The sequence below is a fragment of the Astyanax mexicanus genome, chromosome 1 (genome assembly GCF_023375975.1).
Source record: "Astyanax mexicanus isolate ESR-SI-001 chromosome 1, AstMex3_surface, whole genome shotgun sequence".
Classification (NCBI taxonomy): domain Eukaryota; kingdom Metazoa; phylum Chordata; class Actinopteri; order Characiformes; family Acestrorhamphidae; genus Astyanax; species Astyanax mexicanus.
This window is the reverse complement of record NC_064408.1, coordinates 64,975,001-64,996,990: the sequence shown is the minus strand read 5'-3', so window position 1 is coordinate 64,996,990 and position 21,990 is coordinate 64,975,001. Positions and strand designations below refer to the sequence as shown.

At 37.9% G+C, this 21,990-nt stretch overlaps 2 protein-coding genes across 2 annotated transcripts in view; one reads left to right on the top strand and one right to left on the bottom strand.

Moving 5' to 3' along the window:
* Positions 1-6,719: 6,719 nt before the first annotated feature.
* On the top strand, positions 6,720-10,127 carry rasl11b (RAS-like, family 11, member B). Its single transcript, XM_007257035.3, has 4 exons — positions 6,720-7,080; positions 7,691-7,747; positions 7,881-7,957; positions 8,838-10,127. The coding sequence occupies exons 1-4, from the start codon at positions 6,966-6,968 to the stop codon at positions 9,333-9,335; spliced, it is 747 nt and encodes a 248-aa protein (XP_007257097.2). The 5' UTR covers positions 6,720-6,965; the 3' UTR covers positions 9,336-10,127.
* A 4,035-nt stretch (positions 10,128-14,162) lies between these two features.
* scfd2 (sec1 family domain containing 2) overlaps positions 14,163-21,990 on the bottom strand; it is a 226,660-nt gene continuing 218,832 nt past the window's right edge. The window contains exon 9 of the mRNA XM_049481835.1: positions 14,163-15,897. Within this exon, the coding sequence (XP_049337792.1) occupies positions 15,805-15,897 (93 nt within the window). The 3' untranslated portion in view covers positions 14,163-15,804. The remainder of the gene's footprint in view (positions 15,898-21,990) is intronic.

Below are 21,990 nucleotides of genomic sequence, written 5' to 3'. Positions count from 1 at the left end.
ATAGCTTCCACTACAGTGGACTATATGCAGCAGTGCCCAAAATTGCAAGCATATTTAAAGAAAAAAAAAATTAAACAGCTGTACACTGTAGTGACCTCTATGCATGAAAGGGTTAAAGCGCCGGAGAAGATTGCACATTAATCTCCTTATACCTGGTATAATGAAAATAAATATATTCTGATTGTGATTCTGAGGAGATTCTTATACACAGCCCATCAAAAGTTTGGGTATCAAATCAAATAATATTTATAATATAGTAAGTTTCCATTTCGAATATTACTAAATTAATGAAAATGAATGATCTGGCTATTTAGTAAACCTTGAACCCTGAACCAAGCTTTCCTCAAACATTTTAACATTTGATGTATTCTGCACCGTCATCATAGCCATTTGTAAAAGGCTTTGATGCATTTCGACATGAGAGGCCTGTCGTTTCATCTTCATCTCTTCTGCTTTTTCATGTATTGCTTCCGTACTACTCTCTGTTTGTTCTACTTCCTGTCATTGCATCTTCTTTTCTGTATTTGCATATTTCTGTTTGTCCCCCATCATCTCCATATCATCATTTCCACTGTCCTCCATGGTTTCATTCTCCAGTGCGCCCTTTCTGATAGCCCCGCCCCCTCTCTCATCTCCAATCCATTGTGCTGACACATGCATGGCACGCAGCCAGGCACTCTGAAATGTGCTCTGTTGAAACTACTGGAATGAAATTAATAAAAAAAACAGTCTGAGAAAGATTATGGGATATATGAAACAAGCCTGGAGCGAGTGGGTATATCACCAGATTCTTAGCACTAGCATAACTAGTACGATTAATGTGATTAGCGTAGTTAATTAAAACTTTAACCTGTACCCTATGAAACCCTTCCAAAAGAATAAGTACTGACAGGGTGGAAACTCACAGAAACAACAGTATTTAAGACATATATATATATATATATATATATGCCATCATTTCATGTGTAAAAGAATTATTGTGGTTTTCCTCAGTATGGAATCACCCCTAGGTAGAATTTGAGGTTTAATCATGTGTTAAACAGATATCTCTGGAAAATCGTAGGTATTGTATGATGTAAAACACTCCAAAAGAATAGCCAAAGGATTCCTCAGATATGTAACACTACCCACTAATTTTAATAAATACAGTGAGACTATGAACAATAAAATAAATAGAAATAATGTTTTGTTTATTTGTCGGTAGACTTTTTTATTTTTCCTCTAGACGCCCCCTAATTGGGGTCTTACATACTGTACATCTATAGTAACACCCCTGCTTAAAATTTTCTCCAGCACTAAATTGTCAAAATGATGTTTAGAAAATGGCCATATCTTTTATATATAGATTTAGTTGAAAGTGAACATCGCATTGATGTTTTTTAAGTGGTTAAAAAGACGTTTATGTCAGGGCGTATGTACTACATATAGATTTAGTTAAAAGTAAAAAAGTTGCATAGACGTCTTTTTGAAGTGGTTAAAAAGATGTTTATGTCAGGGTATATTTTCTACATATAGATTTATTTGAAAGTAAAAAAGTTGCATAGACGTCTTTTTGAAGTGGTTAAAAAGACATTTATGTCAGGGTGTATTTTCTACATATAGATTTAGTTGAAAGGGAAAGTTGCATAGACGTCTTTTTGAAGTGGTTAAAAAGACAATTAGTTTAGGGCGTTTTTTCTACGGTTAGATTTATTTAAAAGTAAAAAAGTTGCATAGACGTCTTTTTGAAGTTGTTAAAAAGACATTTATGTCAGGGCGTATTTTCTACATATAGATTTAGTTAAAAGAGAAAATTGCATAAATGTCTTTTTGAAGTGATGTCTTTTGAAGTTATTTCAGATCTTATAGATGTGCTTTTAAACTCTTGAAAAAGACATCTATTGAACTTTCACTTTTAACCATGCGCTTACATAGATGTTTTTTTCAAAAAACATCTCTGACATTTTTTTCAAAGTCTTTTTAACGATACATTGCCTGGGGGGACATTTTTGTATTGATTGATTGATTAGTTATGGCCGTGGGTATACTGTGTAGTTGTTAGTATCACTACCCAGGCTAGCACTAATTACAGTTTACGAGGCAAAGATTAACCTACTGGTGAAATTAACAAATCACTTAATCAAAAGGTTTTTTAGGTGTCACAGTGTTGAAATATATGAAACTAGCGGCTTTACTAATAGACACTTGAAAGACCCTCTGATGCATGTATTCTCTGTGTCCCTTAGATAAACAAAAATGCTTAAATCAAGGAATACATGAAACCCCAGCTGCTGGAATATATCTTGTATGTACCATATTTTCTGCACTATAAGGTGCACTTAAAATTCTTTAATATTCCTAAAAATCATAAAATCATTACCTTACAATCCGGTGCAATTTAGGTATATATATTTTACCAGTCAGGTTATGCTAATGCCGATGTACCCAGTCTGAATGAAAACCTGGAAATCTAAGCTTACTGTCTAATAAAGAGAAGTGCTTTACTCAGGAGAGAAGTTTTCAGGAGAGAAATCTGTGTAGATTAACATCCAGCACTCAGTTGACTTTAATAGAAAATGTTTTTTTAAGAATTACAGTTGTATTAACTTAACTTAGCTTAGCTTTACCAGCTGAATAAGAAGAAAAAACATAGCTACAGCCCTGTTCCTTACTAGTGTCGCATAATGCGCCTTATAATCCGGTGCACCTTGTGTTTGAAAATAGACCAGAAATTAGACATATATTGATAGTGCACCTTATAATCCAGTGTGCCTTGTAGTGCAGATACTACAGTAAAGTTTATGAGTGCTGGAGACCAGTGACCAGATATTTTCAGTGTTCATCATCCTGAATTAAAGACACGCTCTCATGAAATTCTGGGCTTTATTTTCATGACAAGCTCCTGCTGGTAGACAAAAGGGACACACGCCCACTGAAAGCACTCTGATGTGGTGAGCAGAAGTATGTAGCGTGCACGGATTTGGCGTGTATGTGTCTTAACAGAACAGGTCTGGGGAATCAGCACCATTAATTTTGAATTTCGCCGGGAGCCGCTTTTCATCGTCCCGCTTATCAAATATACATACCAGCTGCTAATCACACAGGGCCCGCTGCCAACATACCAACACAGGCCAACGCATGAGCGGCGATGAAAGACAAGAGAGAGGGAGAGAGGAGAGAAAGTAGGACAAAGAAAGGGAGAAGGTAAAGGAAAACATGTAGGTTAGTGAGGGGAGGGCACTAAAAGTGAGTGAACTAAAAGCCCCCAGCCACTGTAGTACAGTAAGTGTGGGTGTGTGTGCACACGTGTTTTAAAGAGAGAGAAAAAAGATCATTCAGTTGAAAAACATGTCTGAGGCTTTAATCTTCTGAAGCACTCTACCTGACATGACCACAGAACAACATGCTAGGCTGGTATTAAGCACATGTACTACACACACACACACAAAAAAAAAAAACTTCAAAGACTACCACCAAACCAAATAGACTCCGACATAAACATCTCATAAACAGACCGCACGCGAGTATGAACGGAAACACACACACACACAGACAGACTAAGGTGATGGTGTTATCTCCAGGCATCGTGGCTGTGGGCCTGGCCATTTGATGGATTGCTGTAAATGAGGGCCTAAATGCTGGACGGTAATTGCGGTGCTTTCTGCGGCTTCTGAGCTGACAGTGCATGACGGTCCGTCTGGGGATGATTGTGCAAGCAATTGAGCTTAGTGTGTGTGTGACTGAAATGGCTCTCTGAGAAAAGGCATTCCCCATTACACAGGCTCCCCCACCACCCTTGTGGAGGGAACTGGACATGTCAGCACATGCTCAAAACATCAGAGCAGACCAAACCAAACACACTACTCTTTAGTACAGTAAAAAAAAAAGGTAGGGGATAAAAAACACTGGATTAAGGTGTAATGGCCCATCAGCTAATACCAAACAATGACAAAGGCTTGTTTATTGCAATTTCATGTTCCTCTATTTGAAAAGCAACCAGGGCGTTACACATAAATTGTACCAAAGCCTCAATTTAAGGTATTTTTCTTTTTCTTTCTCTAACATTTGGTGTGTAAGGGTGAAGTGATTCATTCATAAGACTGAAATTGCTTGTCTGTGTGAAGGGCAGACCTAGCAATTTCTCTGCAAAACAAAACTGATTGAAATTGGCTTTTCCTGCAATTCGGAAGCAATCCATTCAAATTCTGGTGGGAATTGAGATTCTATAGCATGTGCACTTTTATTGTCCATGTGTTTTGTATAGTTTTGTTTTATATTTATTTCAGTTTTTTACCAGCATTAGGGATATTATGTGGCTCATTTCTGTTCGTATCAGAACTCAATAGTATCTTAAAATGTACGATTAAAATGTAAAATTATAAAGGGATAATTAAAGTTTTCGTACACATTGCAGCTCAGAGACATATAAAGCCTCAGCCCCAACCAACAAAAAAAACAACTAAGTTATTGATTCTCTAACAATATATAACATATGACACATCACATACTGTATATACTCCTATGTGACCCAACAGAACCTGACTAGCTCAGACCTGGGTATTTTATACAGCCTGGGGGCCACAATCTGCCCTTTGTCTTAAATTTCCACCTAAGAAACAGAACTGGACTTTACTTCGCTTGTTGAAACCCCCTAAAAAGACTACATTACTGTCTCACTGAACAAGAAAAAAGTACTAAAACCAACAACAAAAAAGGGATTTCGACCACAAAATTAATGCCCACCCATATCCTAGTTGAAACAGAGCTGTACTGCAGCTGCCTGAACAGAGCAGGGCAGTGTCCAGAGTGTCAGCTGCTGCAGGTGCTGTTTACTCCATAAACCCTAGAAAAGTAAACAGGTGACGACAGCATCTTGTTTTTTGAGGAAAACAGGCAAGACAGCTGACAGACGTCCATATATATATATACACTACTGGTCAAAAGTCATAAAAACACCTCTATTTTTCAGTTGTCTAGTAGCAATGCTGTATGGCCCAGACAAGTTGTTTTTTATTTTCTTATCCTGGTTATAACTTTATTACTACACTAATTCACCTGTCGGACCTCTGATTGCTCTCTTTACTGCTGAAACTGAGACTTAGTCCAAAGTTAATGCTAAAGTCGTTGTTGCCAGGTGGGTCTGCCAAACCTCTTCCTGTAGCAGTTTTCTCCAGTTTCCAAAAGCCTTGTAAAGGTGTAGAAAAGAGCACACAAATCTCTCTGGCTTCATCTGTACTTTCTTTAAAGAAAAGACAAAGTAAGAATGTGTGAATGTGCTGTGTGTGTGTAAGTGTGTAAATGCTACAGTGGAGAGTCCAGTAACACAATCTGCTTTACTACAGACAAAGATTTTGTAAACTGACATTTTTCAAAAGCTCAGTTTATTTACATTGCAGGTTACATTATATTCACTGGTTAACAGGTGTAATCTGTTAACCAGTGAACTGTTTCCAAAAAATCACCCCCTCTTTTTTTAACCCATAAAAGCCCAGACCCATTTCTGAAAAACTGATACCAATTTCAACATTTTATTAGATAAATTCAATGAGCAACTAACTCATGTTTTTTTTATATTTTTTTTGTGGGCACATTACTTTTTCATGATATTTTTTTTAAATAGTAAGGAAGCACGTAAAGTTTCAGAATCACTTCTGTGATTAAAATACTCATTGTAAACATACATGCTTACAGCTAGCTGTAACTGTTGACTTCTGATCTTTATTTGTATTTTAACATTTTGTTCTAGAATCAGAACTAGTTATAAAGGCGTGTAAAACATTTCATTAAAACATTTGAATGGTTTTAATTTTAATGGTTGTAACAGACCTGTAGAAGACAAACAATACACTTTTAAAATGAGCTGGTTCTGTCTGCAACCATAACTCAGCACTCCTACAGTCTGTAAATAAGATCAAATGAACAAAACACAGATTCACTCACTGTGTTTGGATGCTCTCAGGATGTTCAGTTTAACTCACTGGGGGACTTCATGAGCTAAAGTGAAAGACAGAGTGCTGTAAGAAAACTTTACACAGATTTTAAAGGGTCTGTGACATGTGTCACTATTGGATCTTTTGGGCTTTTTTACAGTATACTTTTACAATATACTAATGTAAAATACTAAAATGACTGCAAAAGTTTGTACACTGAATTTTGTTGCTTATTAACTGAATCTGAAGAGCTCAAATAGCAAAAATATAAAGAGAAGAAAATGAAGGTGTTCTAAAACGTATAACTGGTAGTGTATACATCTGTGTGTGTGTGTGTGTGTGTCCAACAGTAGAGAGAGAAAGAGAGAGACTTAAAAAAATCTGTGTTTTGATACAGGATGGAGGTCAGGATAAGAGACGTTTTCCTCACAGAATAAAATGCTGGATAAAGCGCTGTAACCACAGTTGTCGTCAGAGTTCTTATAAAGTGAAGGACAGCGGATTGAGGCAGAGGCAGCTACTGCAGCTCCTGCCTGCGCTCAGTCTGACTGAACCTCCGTCACTTCTCCCACACAAAGCGCGGGGAAAACACGAGCTGAGCGAGTAGTGGAGGAGCTTTTAACCACCTCTCCCTCTCTCTCTCTCTCTCTCTCTCTGTATGTAGTAGAACAGAGAGCCTCGCTCTGACTCTCCCACTCCTCTCCCTCATTCGCGAGTCCACGTGAAGCAGGGGGCGGAGTCAGAGCGCGCGACCACTGCCGGCAGCAGCCAATCAGGGTCGAGCGGCTCCGCGGCGCTATAAAACCAGCTGAGCGGTTTGTGGGAGATCAGAACCGGAGTAAACAGCGGAGCTGAGCTCAAACAGAAGAACAGGAGCAGGGTTCAGACTGTAGAACAGATACACAGAGCTCTCACTGGAGTACCCGAGTCACTGACACCGCCGGACACACCAGAGACCCGCGTCTCCGAGCTCGACTCACCGACACCGTGTGGATATATATATATATATATATATACACATCGCCTAGAGTAGAGAGCCCGCGCGTTGTGTTCACGATGCGCCTGGTCCAGAACATGAGCACAATAGCGGAGTACCCCGCCGCCTCAGACTGCACCACCAGCCGCGTCCTCAAGATAGCCGTGATCGGGGGCAGCGGAGTCGGCAAGACCGGTGAGTGATTTAAAGAGTTTTACAGCTAGAGAGATTTAGCCGTTTAACACTGAAACAACAGCAGTGATACAAACTCACATCCGCAGATCTCTGTAGTTCACAGCGTATTCTTATCTGTATGTCTTTCTCTTCTGATATCAGCTTTAAAATCTTTACTATCTAAAATAAATCTGACTATAGTCACATCATATACTTACCTTTTCTTTTACTAGTACGAATTGACTACAGTGTAGATTCCTACTAGTAAAAAAAAGGAGTTACTACCAAAAAATGTATTAGAGATTATAGGATAGAGTGAGATTCCTTTTAAATCAATGGCAACATGACTAGTCATAAAGACATGAAGATTGTCATCCTGATAATCAGAAATACTATTTAGTTAGTAAAGATCTGTAGATTTGATACAGATCTATACTAACACTGAGTTACAGAGATCTGTTATTTGAGTTTAAATCAAATCTAGTAAATAGCTCAGATCAGCTTTGGATGGTTTAAATTTTTTAAACATTTTTAATGCTCATTCCTAAGAACAGGCACACTTTTGTATGTTTTGTTACTGTTTTGTTTTTAGCAGTTGTCTCACTCTCTTCTCCTCTTGTCTCTCTTGCAGCTCTTGTGGTTCGTTTCCTCACCAAACGCTTCATTGGTGACTACGAGAGAAACGCTGGTGAGTAAAGTTTCAGAATGGCCCTTCTTCTGACACTCATAAGATTCTCACTGTGAACATACTTCTACATACATAGCTGTAACTGTAGGCTGACTCATGTTATTAACGTCTGATCTTTATTTGATATCTGCAGGAAACCTGTACTCCAGAGAGGTCCAGCTCGATGGAGACCAAGTGGCGATTCAGGTTCAGGACACCCCTGGAGTTCAAGTAAGTTTTAATATCAAAAGTTGCCTCTGAAAGAATGCACAAACTTTTTAAATGTGTGCATGCACTGTGAAGTGAGTGGTCAAGCCTGGGTTAACTCGAGGGCTGTTTGGGACAATGGGCAGCTGCTTGTGGAAGAGTGCATAGCTCAGCCTTTTGTCCTCCCCAGCTCTCCTCCTTTTGTGTTTTGTGTGCTTTTTGAACACTTGGGGGTAATTGATCACTCTTAACGGTTTGAGGAGGGAAAAAAACGCCCTCCAGCTCCTGAGCTCAAACATCTCTTGACATATCCAGACCCCTCAGCATTAAGTTAAATACTCAATAGTAGAGCTTGTGGTTGTGGACCCAAGACTGGTCTGAGCCAAAACCCAAATGATTCCTAAGACTTTGAGCATTTTGAGAGCGTTTTAATTCAATTACAGGGTCGTTTGGGCGACGCTGAGCTCTGGGGTTGTCTGTAGTCTGTAGATTCAGAGCCAAGTTTTGGGGTGCGAGGTTCATTTCCTCGTCTGGGCAGCAGTCCAAAGCCGCAGAATGGCTTTTCTTCAGACTCTTGAGAGAAAAGAGACTGTAAGTCTAGCCGGGCTTATTTTCCCTTCGGAGCGTCTAAAGCCAACCGATACTAGCTCCCCCTTTAAGTCCTCAATCAGCAGCACCCTCACACTGCCTTCCCTGCTTAGAATCATGAAACACGAGTCCTGGAATCTTTAACGGCTCTGCACTAAGCGCAGTACGGTTATGCAGTCTGATTGCTTTTATTGGTCTGTTATATTTTGAGTGCTCACCCAATAAAACCTTATTTTTTACTGGGTGATTCTTTATATTCATTCTTGATTTCTTTGAAGTGTCAGATAACTAACCCATCCACTTGCTTCTCTTTTAGGTAAATGCCAACGGCCTTAGCTGCACTGATCACGTGACCCGTTCCATTCAGTGGGCCGATGCTGTAGTAATGGTGTACTCTGTGACGGACCACCGCAGCTTCGACCTAATCAGCCAGCTCCACCAGCTGGTAAGCAATGCCCACGGCGAACGCTCCAACATCCCGCCCATCATCCTGCTGGCCAACAAGGCAGACCTTCTGCATGTGAGGCGGGTAGACGCACAGCAGGGACCCCTCCTTGCCTCGGCGCTTGGCTGCTTCTTCTACGAGGTGTCGGCCAGTGAAGATTACAGTCAGGTGCATGGTGCCTTCCACAGGCTGTGCAGGGAGCTGGCCAAACAGCAGCCGCTGCCCTCCCAGCCGTCAGTGACTACTGTGGGGTCAGAAAAGAGGAGGTCTCCCCTCATCCCCAGACCAAAGTCACCCAACATGCAGGACTTAAAGAGGCGCTTCAAGCAGGCTCTTTCCGCCAAGGTGCGGACGGTGACATCCGTGTGAAGATTGAATATGGAGACTTGGCCTGGATGTGGGCCAGAGAAGACTGAAAAGCAAGAGGTCAATGGAGGGAGCTCAGCAGAGGACAGGAAGAGGAGGCTCAAAAAGCTGAAGCAGTGGTGAGTTTTCCACTTGTTCCTCAGAAGCTCGGTCGCTGATCAGCAGGCCACTTCCTAAAGAAGGTAGCTGAACTTTGACCTCCAAGCTCAACAGCCACTGTTGACCTTCGACTTGTGAACTTTCTTGCTGGTGGACAATCCACCTGTGCTGCTGTCAATCACGGAAGAGCAGATGCAGCAGGATGCTGGGAACAGGTGCCAGAAGCTGCCTTAAAATGGGAAGAATGCAAAAGATGCTCAAGACTGAATGAAAGTTAATGTACGCACACACTGCTTTATAACTGTGGACACTTCTCCTTGCAACAGGGCTTGTGAAGGACAAAGCTCTTGAGTATTTTTAGTGACTGTTATAAAAGGGGAGTGAGTAATTTTATTTCTTTTTTTTTTTTTTCTTCAGTCAAGGCTTTCACGCTCCCAGCAGAGGTGAACTGAAAGCGGGCATTGTTAAAGTGAGGCAGTAAAGTTTAAATGCACAAAACGTGTGCTTTGCTTTTCACTCACTCACTCACTCACTGTGTACATTTGTTGGTTCTGTGTAAAAATCGGATTTGTGCCAAATTGTATTTTCTTTTTCTTTCTAAATGCACTTTAAATCAAGCCAAAGGGCTAAGGTTCATTATTTATTGGTTGCAGTCAAAAATACTGTGGTTGAGAAAAATAAAACTGTGTGAATGAATATGTCTGGCTTCAGCCTGTTGCTTTCATTCATTTTACAATACAAAGTTTCAGGTTTCAATAAATCACTATTTGCATAGTACCAGGCAGTGCAGGAACTGCTGGACATGCAGACTTTTATCTATAGCCTTGTGTTCTTTAAAGGTCCCATATCCTTGGAAAACATCCCCTCCCCCCACACCGTGCTTGGTAAAAGCTATTCACTTGTCAGTCTTAAGACCAAAGGATTCTGAATTTGTACATAAGCACACTCTGTCCCTGATTTCTATCTACTTTTTCTTCCTACATCAGCTGAAAAGCTATTAATGTCTGAGTTACAAGTGTTTTAATTAGGTAGCACATTTTAAACCAAGATCATACACCTTCAAGGCACAGTAAGAAACAATCTGCTTTTAAGGGATACAAAGAGGTTCGGGAATGGAGAACTAAGAATGAGTTGTGATTTCATAGATCAAAAAAAAAAAAACCTTTACTGGAGATAATGTTGAAGAGTATGGATCCTTACATGAAATATAAAGTTTTGTTTAGGGTAAAAATGAGACTAGATTAGATTCCACATAAACTGTGCAGATTCCCCAAACGTGTAGAATCCTTCTGCAACTATAAAACTTTCTGCACTTTTCCTGTAGGTGTGGTTGTGTGTCCAGGCAATATCATACATGCTAAAGCAACCCTAATACTAATGAATACAGTGATCTGAAAAAAAAAACTAATTGCCCCCTAATGTTCACAATGATTGCACATTTGAGTTACCTGAGATCTTCACTTCATTACAAGGTACATTGTGTAACACTAGTAAGGAACAGGGGTGTCACCAAGTTTTCCTTCTAATTTAGCAGGTCTTGCTGCTGGATGATAAAGTTTAAAAAAACTTCAATTCTTAAAAAAAACATTTTCCTTTAAAGTCAAATGAGCACTGGATGTTAATCTACACGGATTTCTCTCATGAAAACTGTTACGTTTCTGTTTATTTACAGTAAGCTTAGATTTCCAGATAATGCCACTTGACAGCGCTACACTGAGGAACCCTGAGTATTTCGATAAGCCAGGGTGATATTAGCTAGCTGTTCTTCCCACTTAGCTTGTTTTAGCACGATTAACACACAGACTACAGTCTGATATACTCACCTCTGAACTGCGAAAGAGCTAGCACTTAGCAAGGTTAGCAGGTAATGCTAATGCTGCTCTAGGAGTGCTAGCCAGAGTTAGCAGCAGGATACAGTCCAAGAATACTCACCTCTGAATGGTGAAAGAGCTAGCACTTAGCATGGCTAGTGGCTAATGCTAATACTGCTCCAGTCTCAAGTCTTGGTGCTGGAGAACTAAACTGAAACTGAACTATAAAGCTGTACTTCAGCAGAGTGGTTTTACTGCTTCTTACAACCTGAGTGGTAAAATTCATACATACAGTTGTGGTCAAAAGTTTACATACACTTGTAAAAAAACATAATGTTATGGCTGTCTTGAGTTTTCAATAAGTTCTACAACTCTTATTTTTCTGTGATAGAGTGATCGGAACACATACATGTTTGTCACAAAAAACAGTCATAAAATTTGGTTCTTTCATAAATTTATTATGGGTCTGCTGAAAATGTCACCAAATCTGCTGGGTCAAAAATATACATACAGCAACAAAATTTGTCAATTTTGGTGATGTAACGAGTTGTGTCAATCAAATTAGCTTCATGTCATGGCCTCTTCACTTCTTGTAAGTGATTCTGATTGACTACAGCTGTTGACTTCTCATGAGCCCATTTAAATAGGGCTCATTTGACCCAGTGATTAGACTCAGCTACAAAAGCTACAATGGGAAAGTCAAAGGAACTCAGTGTGGATCTGAAAAAGCGAATTATTGACTTGAACAAGTCAGGGAAGTCACTTGGAGCCATTTCAAAGCAGCTACAGGTCCCAAGAGCAACTGTGCAGACAATTATACGCAAGTATAAAGTGCATGGAACAGTTGTGTCACTGCCACGATCAGGAAGAAAACGCAAGCTATCACATGCTGCCGAGAGGAGATTGGTCAGGATGGTCAAGAGTCAACCAAGAATCACCAAGAAGCAGGTCTGCAAGGATTTGGAAGCTGATGGAACACAGGTGTTAGTCTCCACAGTCAAGCGTGTTTTACATCGCCATGGACTGAGAGGCTGCCGTGCAAGAAAGAAGCCCTTGCTCCAGAAAAGGCACCTTAAGACTCGGCTGAAGTTTGCTGCTGATCACATGGACAAAGATAAAACCTTCTGGAGGAAAGTTCTCTGGTCAGACGAAACAAAAATTGAGCTGTTTGGCCACAACACCCAGCAATATGTTTGGAGGAGAAAAGGTGAGGCCTTTAATCCCAGGAACACCATGCCTACTGTCAAGCATGGTGGTGGTAGTATTATGCTCTGGGGATGTTTTGCTGCCAGTGGAACTGGTTCTTTGCAGAAAGTAAATGGGATAATGAAGAAGGAGGATTACCTCCAAATTCTGCAGGAAAACTTAAAACCATCAGCCCGAAGGTTGGGTCTTGGGCGCAGTTGGGTGTTCCAACAAGACAATGACCCAAAACACACATCAAAAGTGGTAAAGGAATGGCTAAACCAGGCTAGAATTAAGGTTTTAGAATGGCCTTCCCAAAGTCCTGACTTAAACCCCATTGAGAACATGTGGACAGTGCTAAAGAAACGGGTTCATGCAAGAAAACCATCACATTTAGCTGAACTGCACCAATTCTGTCAAGAAGAGTGGTCAAACATTCGACCTGAAGCTTGCCAGGAGCTTGTGGATGGCTACCAAAAGCGCCTAGTTGCCGTGAAAATGGCCAAGGGACATGTAACCAAATACTAATGTTGCTGTATGTATATTTTTGACCCAGCAGATTTGGTGACATTTTCAGCAGACCCATAATAAATTTATGAAAGAACCAAATTTTATGACTGTTTTTTGTGACAAACATGTATGTGTTCCGATCACTCTATCACAGAAAAATAAGAGTTGTAGAACTTATTGAAAACTCAAGACAGCCATAACATTATGTTTTTTTACAAGTGTATGTAAACTTTTGACCACAACTGTAAGGCGCACCGGATTAAAAGGTGCACTGATGATTTTTGGGAAAATTAAAGATTTTAGGTGCACCTTATAGTGCGAAAAATACAGTAGTTTGATATCAGTTGCTAAATGATTTCTTTGGCATTGTGCAGTAGTTGATAGCTGGTTGCTATTGTATGCCAGGTGGTTGATATGCTTTGGCTACAGTGTGGTTGCTTGGCAGATTCTGTGGTATCCCATGTGGATGACATGGGTGTCTTAGGTGGTTGCTCAGGTGTGTCCAAGTGGTTGCTGTGGTATCCCATTTTGATGTTTTGGGCATTACAAGTGTATTTGTATCATTGTTTTGAGTATTTGAAAACGTGACAAAACATTTAAACAACATTCGTTACTACAGGAAGTCTGCAAACTTACCCAATCAGACAGAACAATCTGGAGTTGGAACAATGTAAAAATCCCCCAAAAAACTGAATGTTCAGTTACACTTTTCTTTTTTTTTTTTAAATAAGTTTTCACTTATTTACAATTTAGGTAATAATAAATATTGATTGAAGTACTGATTAATATCTTAATATTAATCTTTGTTTAAAGTTATAAAAGGATAGACTATATCAAATATGCAGGACCAGAGAAAATCAGGGCAGGACAAAAACTTTTTCACAGCTCTGAATGTGAGGAAAACAGTAGGAAGAAACTCTGATAACAGCCTTCACACAATCAGCAGCAGCGCAGAATGAAGAGAAGTGTGGAAATGCAGGAGGAAAAGAGGAGAGAGAAAATAAATGGAGCGTGAACAACAACACTTCCCTGACTGTCAGCTATGTGTGAGATCTGCTCTGCTCACACTCTGTATGCACTGTATGCAAGCGTGACGTGTGTTTGCGATGGAGGGTGCCAATGTTAAGTCATTTACATGCAGCAACAGAAACACTCATAAGAATTTACAGCAAACAGATAAACTGATAACTGTATCTCAACATCAGTAAGACACATACAAAAAACATCAGCTCATTCATCTCCCAATTTATTTTAACCTGTTAAGTCACATGTTTTTGATGCAAAGCTGTGAAACTGAGACTGAGGTTTTTTATCTACAGCATTTTAACATTTTTCTAACACTTTTTTTAACATTTCACACTACTGTTGGCACTTGGGGCTTGAGACTGTGTTCAGTTGTTTGCATAAGACACCCTTAAATGCTTAGCAAGGATTTAAACAAACAATGTAGTAGTAACACAGATTTTATCTCACACTTCCCTGGTCACAAACATAGTCTACTACCAAAGAGAATAAATCAACAATAATGCACAGAGATTCTGCTGTTACTCGGTCATATTTCAATGAGACATTAAAGTTTAATACACAGATCAGGAAAAAAAATAACAGATCACTTAAAAATGATGAGTTTCCTTGATTTTACCAAATTGAAATCCTCTGGAATATAATCAAGAGGAAAATGGAAGAACTGCTTGAGCTTTTACACCAGGAGTGGAAAAAAGTTATCCAAAAGCAGTGTGTAAGACTGGTGGAGGAGAACATACCAAGATGCATAAAAAACTGTGATTAAAAACCAGGGTTATTCCACCAAATATTGATTTCTGAACTCTTCAGACTTTATAAATATGAACTTGTTTTCTTAGCATTGTTTGAGCTCTGCATTTTTTGTTATTTCAGTTATTTCTCATTTTCTGCAAATAAATGCTCTAAATGAGAATATTTTTATTTGGAATTTGGGAGAAATGTTGTCTGTAGTTTATAAAATAAAACAACAATGTTTTTATTTACTTAAACATAAACCCATAAATAGCAAAATCAGAGAAACTGATTCAGAAACTGGAGGGGTCTCTTAATGATTTTCAGAGCTGTCAAGTGTGTTGTTTTGTCTTTGGATTACAATTTATTTAGTTCGATATAAAGCTGTGTTAATGAACAGTATAATGTAAAAGGTGGGATTTATTATCTATTATTTATTATCCTTGTTCCTGTTAAAGAAATAGTTCATCAAAAATGTAATATCAGGATGTATCACTGACTTTAGATGGAGTCAATCAGCCAAAACATTTTTGGTATCTGAAGTTTAAGTCTTTAGTTTACAAAAGTTGTTGCTAATACACGTTACAGTTAGACTTTTACCAAACTTATCAATGTAAATACATGACCCTTCATACTTTTTTATTTTAAGCATCCAATTAAAAAGCTATGTAAACAGATGAAATAAACAGAGTTGTAAAATGGCATGTAACTAAGCAGTTATTGAAAATGGCCACTCAACCATACAGCTCTGCAGAGAGGTACATGCTTGTGTTTATAGACTCAAGTAAGCCATACCATGTTTTAAACCACATCAATTAGATAGTATTTATTTTGAGAGAGGTTTCAAGGCATGCATATCAGATTGGCAAAAGGCTAAGTGCAGTTTGTTAGCAAATTTAGCTTAGCATCTAGTGTGCAAAACTAAAAATCTAAATCAAACTTCAGATATCATCCATGTCAAATCTTGTAAATTACATTTTTTATCAGAGTTTTCCTTATAGACAAAATATCTCTAACAGAAAGTATGTTTTGTGTGTATATTTCTTGAGGAATGTGTGCAGATTACTGATGTTTGTATATCAGAGTGTGTGTATGTGGTCCTCATTCTTGTCTCACACGCCTACGTCAGGTGAGAGTCTGTTGGTGTTGAACAGAAGGTGTGGAACATCATTCGGCCTCAGCAGCCTGGTAGACACCACCAAAACCTGAAACACACAAACAAAAGACACAACCCATCACAAACTATCTCACATTACACCTGCGGCATACGACACAACACCAGACCAGTGTCTAAATTAAACACAGTATATAAATGGGTGGGTATGTTTGTAGAAGATATATTTATGATAATGCACATGATAATTTAGGGTGTGGAACTTACACTGTCTGTATGGGTTTATTCTGATTAAAGGGATCTCGTGGTGTTTCTAAAAGTACTTTTACGCTTGGTAATAAATATGGTAACACTTTGATTGGATGTTCATTTGATGGCCTCATTGATGCTAAAATGGCATTCAACTAACATTAAACTGCATGTCTATTTAATGCAATTAAACTGAAAGGTGAAAGTAAAATATTTCTATTGAATGTAAACCAACATCCAACTCCAACCCAAACTCCAATCTTAACATTTTAGGATTAGGTTAAGGGTTAGATTTAAAGTTTAGGTTGAGATAAGTGTTAGGATTAGGTTTAGATTTTAGGGTTAATTAATAGTTAAGGCTAGGTGTAAGCTTAGGTTCTTTTTTGAATCATGTGCATTTAACATAGGGTTCAGTTGCATTTAATAGACATTTAGTTGAATGTTAGCTGAATAAGTTGGTAAATTGTTACCATAAATATGTAGGATAAAAAGACTTCACTTATGATTTTTGACACAACGTTGATCTGAAATCTGTTATTGTAGATGAATTTCCATTAGTTAACTAAAGGTTTAAAACTGCTGCTCATTTCCTGAGACACATCTAATGCAATATTTATAAGACCCTCAACACTATTAATCTGTTTCTGGTAAATAAATAATAAAAAAATAAAATAAATACATTTTGAATTAATAATAAAAATAAAATAATATTAAATAAATAAAAAATATATATTAAATATGATATTAAATTGAATAAATTAAAACACAAAAATCTCCCACATCTCCTACTCAGAAGCTGCTCTTTATAGCACACTAATGTGTTACAATGAATCAAAAATTAAATAATAATAAAAAACAAATTGTTTCACTTGTAAAGTCATTATCATTTTAAAGATGCATGTTCCAATTTTGGACAGATATGATTTTGATGGTGGTAATAAGAAACATATAGGTGTGCTACTAAATATGCTTTAATCAATCAACCGATTTTTTTAATTAACAGAGGCAAAGGGCAAAACCTAACACAACATACTGTAATACATTCTATTTATTTAAATAAATAAAAGTGAAATGTATCTCTAAACATTAACAAAACCAGTTGTGGGATTTTGACAGCCATCTGTTCTATATTTCATCACTCTAAAGACTCCTAAAATTTTGGATAAAAACTTTGATTTTCTTTTATACAGTTTTTAGGGGCTGTAATAAAGCACCGTTCTGAAGCAAACAAACACTTCACAGTGGGAGCTCACCAGTCTAAAGTGCAGAACTAGCTCACTGGTACAACTACATCTTCCACAGTAAAGAATGAGAGAAGCACATCTCTACCCATAATTCATCAGATTCTACAAAATGTTTAATAGAAGTCAGGAAAATAAAACTACATTCACACTTTTATTGTTGATACATTCTGTTCTACTTTATTGTCAAAGATATGACACAATCTAGCCAAGACTACTTTGATACTCTTGTTTTGTTTATAGATTGTAAAGCTGACTTTTAGTAAATTAATCATTAGCTGCACACTTTACACTTTACATGATGACTGTACATATAAAAAAATATTGCAGAATTTAAAAAAGGCACTAGCCAAATGATACATGTGTAAACAGGATACATTCACCATGTTTTCTTATCTTTTAATGCTACTTTTTCTTAAGCTGTCATTTTGATTTACTTGTTAAATGACTGTAATCATTTTCATTTAAATTTAAAATTAACTGTACGACCCAGTTATCTTAATGTAAGCTGTAATTAAATGTTTCAAATTACAGCTTTAGCTGTATGCAGCAAGTCAGCAAGTCAGTCACTGCAGTTACCTTGCTCTGAACTGTTCTAATAATGCATGACTGCATTTATACTACATTACTATAAAGCTTAAAAAAAGAATAATCAGAAAAACACAGTTTTACCTGAAAAAAAAAAAGTAAATGCTGAGTGGTTTTGTTAAAAACATGTGGAACATAATATATACAATAAGATATTATGTTTTCTATTTTATTTGTCTTAGTAAATAAAACATGGAATGCTAACTGAAAATGAATGCAATATTTTTCTAGTTTTATCTAATGCTTACAAGCAAACAAAGAGTTTGTTTCTTATCCGTTTAATGCTAAATAACAATTAAAGCCCATATTTTCTTTCTATAGCTAATCAATGCTTACCAGCAAATAATGTGATATTTGCAGTCATAATTCTTACCAGAAAATAAAAAAAGACCTTAGAGCCAGATAACTAACCAATTAAGCAGATTTCAGAGCCAAGTAATGCTAACAACCAAAAAATCATTATAATTTTTTCTTTATCCAGTTTGTACTGTATTTTACGGACTATAAGGTTCACAACATTATAAAGCGCAATGAATATCTATTTTCATGTATAAGGCGCACCAGATTTTAAGGCGTTTACAGTTTTTACAGTAAGCTTAGATCTCCAGATCTCCTAGATCTCTTAGCAGCAGTGCTAGCCATGGTTAGCAGCAGCACTAGCCCTGGTTAGTAACCCAGGGCACTTTCAGCTAAAGGTTCATCCCACGTAGCTTGTTTTAACATTGCAAACACGCAGTCTACAGTCTAATATACTCTCCACTAAATGGCGAATGAGCTAGCGCTGTGGCTAATGCTAAGGCTGTTCCAGCCTTAGTGCTGGAGAAACTTCACTGAAAACTCCTTTATAACAGTGTACTTCAGCAGAGTGGCTTTACTGCTCCTTACAATGTGACTGGTAAAATTCATACATAAGGTGTACCGGATTATAAGGGGCACTGAAGTTTTTTAAAGGGATATGGGTTAAAGGGAAAATGATAGGGTTTTAAGTGCACTTTACAGTGCGAAAAATACGGCACTTCTATTTGCAATTAATGACCAAAATGTGGCCACCTTAAATCATGCCACTGAATTTAGCACACTGCATCTGAATGGTGAGTTGACGTAGGTGCTGAGGTAAGTCGTTTCACTGCTCCATCTTCTTCCACCAACACATTGAGGCTCTATATATAAAATTATTTCTGGTAAATAATTGATTTGAGTCCTATTTATGAAGCGTGAGGGAGATTATTTTATTCACAGCGTGCAGAGAAAAGAACCGGCCTCCACTAAAAAGCTTTTACAGCTCTCTGAGGAGAAAAGGGAGGTTTACAGCAAGTTAGGCTTGGTGTTTGATCTTAGGCATTAGGTCTGAAATTCACCATAAATCTCTAGCTGTGGGTGTGAACCCAGACACACACTGACACATGCACACGGGTGTGCTCCCTGAGGTCGAGCAGCGTGTATGTGTGTGTGTGTGTGTGGGCCGCCCAGTCTGCATGCTTCTCTGTTTTCTGCTCTTATGATTTGTGATTTATTCATGACACAGAGCTTTGATCCACAACAGCCCTTTCATTCAGCCTGGGCTCAATTATATCTCTATTCAGGCTGGGGGAGACACACTGCTTCAGTGCCGCACACACACTTTTTAATCAGCTTTGAACCTCTATGGTAATAAGCAGCATGAATAACACTGATGCAGGACCTCTGATGGCCTAATGAATACAGGTCAGCGTGCTTGCGTGGATGCAAACTCGTACCCAGCCGTCACCCACACACACACACACGCACGCACACCCCATCCGAGTACACAAACACATCACTGACATCTAAACATTTGTAAATAGGACTTGCTTAATCCATCCGAGGGATTACCATGTTAATAACAATAATCTCAACTATTTGGGGCTTCATAAGGTATCACCTCTTCTTAAGATAAATTGAAATACAGTATATTATTTGGGTTTTAATAGGAGATTATTTTTTTTTGTAGGAGATTGAAAGAAAACAGAAACTAGCAAAAAATATGGGTCAGTATCTACTCCTCCCTCCCTTCCCTCTATAAATGTTTTATTCATTTGTACAAATCTGCACCTCTTTCATATTCTTGAAATGTATTCTGAAGCTTATACAGAGGACTCTACATACATATATTAAAAGTGCAGCTCCATCACAAAGTTACTGTATACTGTACTATTATTTATCATCTGACTAAAAGCCAATTAATAATTAACAATCTAAAAGCACTGTGGTGTAAAAATTCTGTTAACATGATTGTGAAAGTGGTTTTCACTAGGGGTGGGCGATATTATATCGTATACAATATATCGTGACACAAAAATATCATGATATTAAAAATCCATACCGTGATAATAGAGATGTTCTGTCTTAAATGTAGTCTATTATTTATAGTGAAGCTTTAGGTGTATTTATTGTATAATTGTTTTAGTTTGCCGTTTATATGCATGCACTAAATATTCTGCAATTATTTTACGCTATATAGTTTATTTAGCCACATAATGATTATGCTGTTATACTCTTATACTATATTCCTGAAATTAATCAATTATTTTTCTGTTTTCCTATACCGCCAAGTATATTGTTATCGCAAAAATACCCTGAAATATCGTGATATTATTTTAGAGCCATATCGCCCACCCCTAATTTTCACTACAATGATTATTATGATAAAAACCAATAGAAATTGTCTTATAACAAACCAAAGCAGATAGTGTAAAGTAGAACCAGGTGGCTGATCTGATGCTTAGCCTCTAAGTATGACAATGCAAAATAAACCTGGTAAGACAAACGCTAGAACCTAAAATATTTTATTACCTACTATGATCATTTCAGCAATAATAGTAATTAGTAACACATGGTTTTGTTCTGTCATACTGCACAGATCTCTGTCCTCCGAGGTCTGTGATTCTCACACATATTGATGGCATCTTCCTAATGCGTGCAAGTCACCATTAATATCCCAAAAATCAGGGATTTTCAATTTTCAAATCAGGGTTGCTTGCACTCTTCAAACCAGAGCAGCAAAAGTGAGACAGTGTGAGTGTGTAACACAGAAAGCGACTGGATTGGTCTCTACTTGTGCTTAGATCTATAAGTGATATTACCATAAAGCTCCTTTTTGGAATCGTATTTTTTCCAAGAGATCCAAGTTGGACCACTTCAGCATAGAGTGGCATGCTGGATATCTTAATTGTGGTTGCTGTGAATAGCTGAGTATATAGAAGACAAACTTATCTTAAAGCAGCATTATGTGAGAACTGGTATTCCTGGGCGCCCCCTACAGTCGGAAAGTGTAATTCATTTATTTAACTCACACTTTAGGTCCCGTCTACTCAAATCTAGATATTTTTAAAAATGAAGGGTTTTGTCTGCTTTTTGTTCTGTCATCCACATGAAAATGCACATGAAAATACATCACTGAAAACAGAGCTCTTAGAAAATGCCTTTCAAGATGGAGATAATGGAAAACTTTGCTGCCAGTGGAGCCTTGTGTACAGAGTAAACATAAATTAATAAAACATTTCCAGCTTAATTTAATTTGACTTATGTTACTTATTTACTTACTACTTTACCTACTAAAGTTAGTAAATCACTTAAATAGAACCTGTCTAACAACATGAAGCAGCTAAAAGGTCTCAAAAAGCAACACATTATGCAGCGATCTTAAGAAATTCTGAAACAGATGAGAAAACAGTCAGAGACATCTATCAATCTGGAAAAGGTTACAGAGTCATTTCTAAGGCTTTGGGACTCCAGCAGACCACAGTGAGAGCTATTGTTCACAAATAGAGAAAACATGGAACACTGGTGAACCTTCCCAGGAGTGACCAGCTAACCAAAATTTGCCAAAAGGACATGAACAACTCATCCAGGAGGTCACACAAAAACCCAGAACAACATTTAAAGAACTGCAGGCCTCACTGTGACCCATCTCACAGCATCTTGATGATTTACCAGACAATCCTGAAGGAGAATGTCTGGCCATCTGTTTGTGACCTCAAGCTCAGGCATACTTGGGTTCTGCAACAGGACAATGATCCAAAGAACACAAAGTAGTTCACCTCTGAATGACTATATGAAGGTTTTGGAGTGACCTAGTCAAACCTAGT